Below are 7554 nucleotides of genomic sequence, written 5' to 3' on the forward strand. Positions count from 1 at the left end.
AAGCTGAGGGCAGGGTCCCGGTCCCGCGTAGAGACAGCTGCGCTCCCGCGGGTTCTTTAAACGCCCAGATGGGCAACGACGCGCGCGGACGAGGGCGGGGTTGGGCTCAGGTCTGGTCACATGACCTGGCCTGAGGTGCTCGCGGCCCCCCACCCCACCAGTGGGCGTCCCCCCCAACGCGTGGTCGACCATCATTGGTCGGTGGTGAGGCCAATAGAAATCGGCCATCTGGGAACCCAGCGTTCCGAGGCGCAGCCTAACATAGTGAACCGACGAAGGTCCAATGGAAAAAGACGACCATGGGCGTAGACCAATGACAAAGTGGTAGGGGCGGGCCCAAGGGATGGGTCACGTTGGTTTGAGAGGCGGGTGGGTATAAAAGTGCAAGGCGGGCGGCGGCGTCCGTCCGTACTGCAGAGCCGCTGCCGGAGAGTCGTTTTAAAGGGCCCGCGCGCCGCCGCCCCCTCGGCCCGCCATGCTGCTATCCGTGCCGCTGCTGCTCGGCCTCCTCGGCCTGGCCGTCGCCGAGCCTGCCGTCTACTTCAAGGAGCAGTTTCTGGACGGAGGTAACGCCTGGTCCCGCCTCGAGGCCGCCCCGACGACGCGGCCGGTCCCCGATCCTGGATCTGCGTTGTCGCCCGTAATTACCGTTTAGAGGTCCAACACGGTGGCCCCCGGGGACTAGAGCCGCGGGCGATTCCTCTTCTGCGTCCCTGGGGAGCGCGGAGGGCGTAGCGGCCTCCCGCGGCGGGAGTTAGGGTTATCCCGAGGATCTCTGAAGGCACCCGACGTGTCAAACTAGAAGTTGGAATGGGGAGAGTCGGGGATCTCCTTTCCTGTCCCCAGCAGTTTGTGGCTCTCGGCAGATGTTTGGTGTGGGGGGGGATTAGCACAGCCGCGCTGACCTACCCCTCTAATCCCCCACTTAGACGGGTGGACTTCCCGCTGGATCGAATCCAAACACAAGTCAGATTTTGGCAAATTCGTTCTTAGTTCCGGCAAGTTCTACGGTGACGAGGAGAAAGATAAAGGTAAGAGTCTAGGAGTGGGTGCTCAGATCCGGGAGGACTTCCTGGCAGAAGTCCTTGTCGGTACACACACAGCCGGGACAGTCCCCTTGGAGGAGGACAGGTGGAGGAAGTGGGGGAGTCTTCTCTATTCTCTAAGTTGAGGGTCCTCGCGGGTCAAGGCCCAACGGTGACCTCACTACCGTCCCGTCTCAGGTTTGCAGACAAGCCAGGATGCACGCTTTTATGCTCTGTCGTCCAGTTTCGAGCCTTTCAGCAACAAAGGCCAGACGCTGGTGGTGCAGTTCACGGTGAAACATGAGCAGAACATCGACTGTGGGGGCGGCTATGTGAAGCTGTTTCCTAATAGTTTGGACCAGACGGACATGCACGGAGACTCAGAATACAACATCATGTTTGGTGAGGGCCTGCTTCCTGGTGCTGACCTCTGTCCCATTAGTTAGAGAGAGACCAAGACCCCATTGACTTTCTTAATAATGATTTTCTTTGGAAGGGGAGCTAAAAGAATAAGTCCCAGCAACAATTTATTGCATTATGATCGCAGATCTAGGCTGTTAATTTAATTTGCGTGTTTGTATATAGTTATTTCCCAATCTTACTAATGAGGATTTTGAGTTCTAGAGCACTAATTTTTTTTTTCTCCTTTAAACTTAAGGCTCCACCCACAGCCCATTCAGGACAGAATCAGGGTCTGAGTTGCTCTTCTCAGCCTTGACAGACCCGAGTTTAAGAACCAGGTCTTCCTTTTATAAAGAGGGGTGACAGCCTCGAGATGTTGGGTAGTCTCTGACTCTTAACTGGATCTGCTTCACACCTAGGTCCCGACATCTGTGGCCCTGGCACCAAGAAGGTTCATGTCATCTTCAACTACAAGGGCAAGAATGTGCTGATCAACAAGGACATCCGTTGCAAGGTGTGCCTGGGGGTGGTGGCAAATGGCTGTCATGGGGAGATTCAGAGGTCAGCCTCATTGAGGGGTGGTCCCCGCTCACCTTCTTCCTTCTTCAGGATGATGAGTTTACACACCTGTACACACTGATTGTGCGGCCAGACAACACCTATGAGGTGAAGATTGACAACAGCCAGGTGGAGTCCGGCTCCCTGGAAGACGATTGGGACTTCCTGCCACCCAAGAAGATAAAGGATCCTGATGCTTCAAAACCGGAAGACTGGGATGAGCGGGCCAAGATCGATGATCCCACAGACTCCAAGCCTGAGGTTGGTGTTTGGGCAGGGGCTCTGCTCTCCACATTGGAGGGTGTGGAAGACATCTGGGCCAACTCTGATCTCTTCATCTACCCCCCAGGACTGGGACAAGCCCGAGCATATCCCTGACCCTGATGCTAAGAAGCCCGAGGACTGGGATGAAGAGATGGACGGAGAGTGGGAACCCCCAGTGATTCAGAACCCTGAGTACAAGGTGAGTTTGGGGCTCTGAGCAGGGCTGGGGCTCACAGTGGGGAGTGCACCAACGTTACTCACCCTTCGGTTTCCTTCTCCCTTCTGCAGGGTGAGTGGAAGCCCCGGCAGATCGACAACCCAGATTACAAGGGCACTTGGATCCACCCAGAAATTGACAACCCCGAGTATTCTCCTGATCCCAGTATCTATGCCTATGATAACTTTGGCGTGCTGGGCCTGGACCTCTGGCAGGTGAGACTTGGAGGAAAAAGGAGGATCCCTGGGGTACCTCAAGTGCATAAGATCACCCAAGAGGAAAGGGACAGGGTAGGCACCCCAGGTGGGTCTGACTCAAAAATGGTACTTCTTATAAACAGTACTTCCTGGTCTGTCCCTGTGAAGTCCTCACAGCAACCCCTTTAAGGTTGTACTTGCTGTGCACCAAGTACTTCCCCAAGTACTTTTATGCAAATTAACTTCTTTAAATACCCCCAAAGACCTAGAAGGGGGTCAGGTAACCCAGTTAGTTAGCTGGGGCTGGGCACGGTGGCTCACCCTTACAATCACGGTACTTTGGGAGGCTGAGACAGGAGGATTGCTTGAGGCCAGGAGTTAGACAACTCAACCTAGCTTGGCAACACAGCGAGGAGACCCTATCTCTACAAAAAAATTTTTTTTTTTGAGACAGAGTTTCACTCTTGTTGCTGAGGCTGGAGTGCAATGGCACGATCTCAGCTCACTGCGCCCTCCTTCAAGCGATTCTCCTGCCTCAGCCTCCGGAGTAGCTGGGATTATAGGCATGTGCTACTATGGATGCCAGGCTAATTTTTTTTTTTTTTTTTTTGAGACCGTGCCTTGCTCTGTCGCCCAGGCTGGAATGCAGTGGTGTGATCTCTGCTCACTGCAAGCTCCGCACCACCCCCACAACCCCCCAGGTTCACTCCATTCTTCTGCCTCAGGGTCCCGAGTAACTGGGACTACAGGCACCCGCCACCATGCCTGGCTAATTTTTTTATATTTTTTTTTAGTACAGACATGGTTTCACCATGTTAGCCAGGATGGTCTCCATCTCCTGACCTCATGAACCACCCACCTTGGCCTCCCAAAGTGCTGGGATTACAGGCGTGAGCCATCTCACCCAGCCTTTTTGTAGAGACAGGGCTTCATGTTGCCCAGGTTGGTCTCAAACTCCTGGCCTCAGGTCATCTGCCCACCTCGGCCTCCCAAAGTGCTGGGATTACAAGAGTTAGCCACCATGCCTAGCCTCTACAAAAACTTTAAAAATTGGCGAGATGTCATGCATACCTGTAGTCCCAACTACCAAGGAAGAAGGATGATCACTTGAGCCTGGGGCATCAAGGCTGCAGTGAGCCATGATTGTGTCACTGCACTCCAGCCTGGGTGACAGAGTGAGACCCTCTTTCAAAAAAAGTTGGGACTTGGCCGGACACAGTGGCTCACACCTGTAATCCCAGCACTTTGGGAGGCCAAGGCGGGTGGATCACAAGGTCAGGAGATGGAGACCATCCTGGCTAACATGGTGAATGAAACCCCATCTCTAGTAAAAATACAAAAAATTTGCCGGGTGTGGTGGCGGGCGCCTGTAGTCCCAGCTACTCGGGAGGCTGAGGCAGAAGGATGACGTGAACCCGGGAGGCGGAGCTTGCAGTGAGCCAAGATCATGCCACTGCACTCCAGCCTGGGTGACAGCGAGACTCTGTCCCAAAAAAAAAAAAAAAAATGCTGGGACTGAATTTTTGTCTGTTTTGGTCACTGAAATACCTTCTGTGCCCAAGACAGTTCTGGCGTGTAGTGGGTACCTGAAAAATACCTGAATAAGAGAGTGAGAAACAGAAGAAACAGGTGCAGAGAACTGAAGACAGTGGCCCAAGGTCATGGGGGCAGGAAACCACAAAGCTGGGGTTTGAACCTGGGCAGTACAGCACCTGAGTCTCCATCTTTTTTTTTTTTTTTTTAGACAGAGTCTTGCTCTGTCACCCAGGTTGGAGTGCAGTGGCTTGATGTCGGCTCACTGCAGCCTCTGCCTTCCAGGTTCAAGTGATTCTCATGCCTCATCCTCTTGAGCAGCTGGAATTACAGGCATGTGCCACGACGCTGGGCTCTTTTTTTTTTTTTTTTGAGATGGAATTTCACTCTTGTTGCCCAGGCTGGAGTGCAATGGTGCAATCTCGGCGGCTTACCACAACCTCTGCATCCCAGATTCAAGCGATTCTCCTGCCTCGGCCTGAGTAGCTGGGATTACGGGGACGCGCCATCACAGACCCCGGGCTAATTTTTTTAGTAGAGACAGAGTTTCACTATGTTGCCCAGGTTGGTCTCGAACTCCTGGCCTCAAGTGATCCGTTTGCCATGACCTCCCAAAGTGCTGGGATTACAGGCATGAGCCCGTCCCTGGCTGTCTCTCCATCTTTTTTTTTTTTTTTGGAGATGGAGTCTCACTCTGTCACCCAGGCTGGAGTGCAGTGGCACGATCTTGGCTCACTGCAAGCTCCGCCTCCTGGGTTCACATCATTCTCCTGTCTCAGCCTCCCAAATAGCTGGGACTACAGGCACTTGCCACCACACCTGGCTGATTTTTTGTATTTTTAGCAGAGACGGGGTTTCACCGTGTTAGCCAGGGTGGTCTCGATCTCCTGACCTCGTGATCTGCCCACCTTGGCCTCTGGGCGAGGATTACAGGCGTGATCCACCTCACCTGGCCTCTCCATCTTTTTAACTGCAGTGTCAGCGGTGTTCCTTGTCTTCTCTGCAGATGCAGGCAGCAGGATATAGTGGTTATAGGAACACAGGTGGAAACCCTGTCCAAAGCAAGGGCTATCGGGTATCACCTCTGACCATCCTTCCCATTCATCCTCCAGGTCAAGTCTGGCACCATCTTTGACAACTTCCTCATCACCAACGATGAGGCATACGCTGAGGAGTTTGGCAACGAGACGTGGGGCGTAACAAAGGTGAGGCCTGGTCCTGGTCCTGATGTCGGGGGCGGGCAGGGCTGGCAGGGGGCAAGGCCCTGAGGTGTGTGCTCTGCCTGCAGGCAGCAGAGAAACAAATGAAGGACAAACAGGACGAGGAGCAGAGGCTTAAGGAGGAGGAAGAAGACAAGAAACGCAAAGAGGAGGAGGAGGCAGAGGACAAGGAGGATGATGAGGACAAAGATGAGGATGAGGAGGATGAGGAGGACAAGGAGGAAGATGAGGAGGAAGATGTCCCCAGCCAGGCCAAGGACGAGCTGTAGAGAGGCCTGCCTCCAGGGCTGGACTGAGGCCTGAGCGCTCCTGCCGCAGAGCTGGCCGCGCCAAATAATGTCTCTGTGAGACTCGAGAACTTTCATTTTTTTCCAGGCTGGTTCGGATTTGGGGTGGATTTTGGTTTTGTTCCCCTCCTCCACTCTCCCCCACCCCCTCCCCGCCCCCCCTTTTTTTTTTTTTTAAACTGGTATTTTATCTTTGATTCTCCTTCAGCCCTCACTCCTGGTTCTCATCTTTCTTGATCAACATCTTTTCTTGCCTCTGTCCCCTTCTCTCATCTCTTAGCCCCTCCAACCTGGGGGGCAGTGGTGTGGAGAAGCCACAGGCCTGAGATTTCATCTGCTCTCCTTCCTGGAGCCCAGAGGAGGGCAGCAGAAGGGGGTGGTGTCTCCAACCCCCCAGCACTGAGGAAGAACGGGGCTCTTCTCATTTCACCCCTCCGTTTCTCCCCTGCCCCCAGGACTGGGCCACTTCTGGGTGGGGCAGTGGGTCCCAGATTGGCTCACACTGAGAATGTAAGAACTACAAACAAAATTTCTATTAAATTAAATTTTGTGTCTCCCTCCTGTGTCTCCTTCTGGGGAAAGACAGACTTAAGGAAACCCAGCAGTGGTCTTTTGGGGGTGGGGGGGGGTTTTCCAGTATATCTCCTTTTTCAGCTATTGCTAGAGAGGTTGCTGAGTGTTCCACAAGATTCCAGGGACCCTTATTTACCCCATAACCCTCAAAACCAACGGGGGAATGGCTTTTGCTGCTGTAAATACTCCACATACTAACTTACTGAATCCTTGAACCTAACTGGTAAGTTTTGGTTCTGTTTATTTATTTATTTTTAAGATAGACTCTCGCTCTGTTGTCCAGGCTGGCGTACAGTGGCTCAATCTGGTTCACCCTGCCCCTTAAACTGGCCTTCTTCATGCTTCTATTCCTTTGGGGTCCTGTGGCTCAGCCCAACCCCTCTGGGATGCCTCCAGGACTGGTAGATCCAAGGGAGAATTCTGTATTTAATGTAGTGAGGCTTTGAAAGTTAACATCTTTAAATACTTCTGGGGTCAGATTAGGGATAGTACAACAAAGTACTCCTGCCCAGAGACCCAAGAATGAAAATTGTAGGTTCATTCCAAAACTCCAGATCCCTAAAGAATGAATGAGGCTGCAAAATGGCACCTTGTCCCCGCTTCCAACTTAAGGTTTTTTTTCTGTGCTTGGTGGCCTTTCAGGTATTTCTAGTCTTGAGTAACTTTCACTTTGACTGCTCTACAAGGGTTCCTGCCAGGATACCCAGACCAGAATAAAACTCATTTGGGGGCCGGGTACGGTGGTTCACGCCTGTAATCCCAGCACTATGGGAGGCCGAGGCGGGTGGATCACCTGAGGTCAGGAGTTTTGAGACCAGCCTGGCCAACACGGTGAAACCCAATACAAAAAAATTATCCGGGCGTGGTGGGGGGTGCCTGTAATGCCAGCTACTCGGGAGGCTGAGGCAGGAGAATTGCATGAACCCGGAAGGCGGAAGTTGCAGTGAGCCGAGATCGCGCCACTGCACTCCAGCCTGGGTGACAGAGACTGTTTCAAAGAAAAAATTCTCATTTGGAAGAGGCAAAAAATAAGGTTTTTACAGAAGAAATACAAATGTCTGTAACCAGTACAGGTACATAAAAACTTTGTTAAAAATTCATTTGAGCGTGAGAGTGGGGACATCAGAGTCACTTTGCAGCTCCGTGACGTCACCGATAACGGGCATGGCGTCACTCAGGAGACCACGTGTGCGGGCCGAGCAAGAAGCCCCGCCCACAGCTTGGAGTTTAGTCTGCGCGTGCCTCGCTCGAGAACGCGCTCGTGCGCATGCCCACAAA

At 52.9% G+C, this 7554-nt stretch overlaps 1 protein-coding gene across 1 annotated transcript; it reads left to right on the forward strand.

Moving 5' to 3' along the window:
• Positions 1–243: 243 nt before the first annotated feature.
• Positions 244–6259, forward strand: CALR (calreticulin). The gene is made up of 9 exons (XM_004060119.4): positions 244–566; positions 930–1031; positions 1224–1427; positions 1847–1941; positions 2037–2246; positions 2335–2448; positions 2538–2681; positions 5309–5401; positions 5485–6259. The coding sequence occupies exons 1-9, from the start codon at positions 476–478 to the stop codon at positions 5683–5685; spliced, it is 1254 nt and encodes a 417-aa protein (XP_004060167.1). The 5' UTR covers positions 244–475; the 3' UTR covers positions 5686–6259.
• The last annotated feature ends 1295 nt before the right edge of the window (positions 6260–7554 follow it).

Source organism: Gorilla gorilla, chromosome 20, assembly GCF_029281585.2.
Source record: "Gorilla gorilla gorilla isolate KB3781 chromosome 20, NHGRI_mGorGor1-v2.1_pri, whole genome shotgun sequence".
Taxonomy (NCBI): domain Eukaryota; kingdom Metazoa; phylum Chordata; class Mammalia; order Primates; family Hominidae; genus Gorilla; species Gorilla gorilla.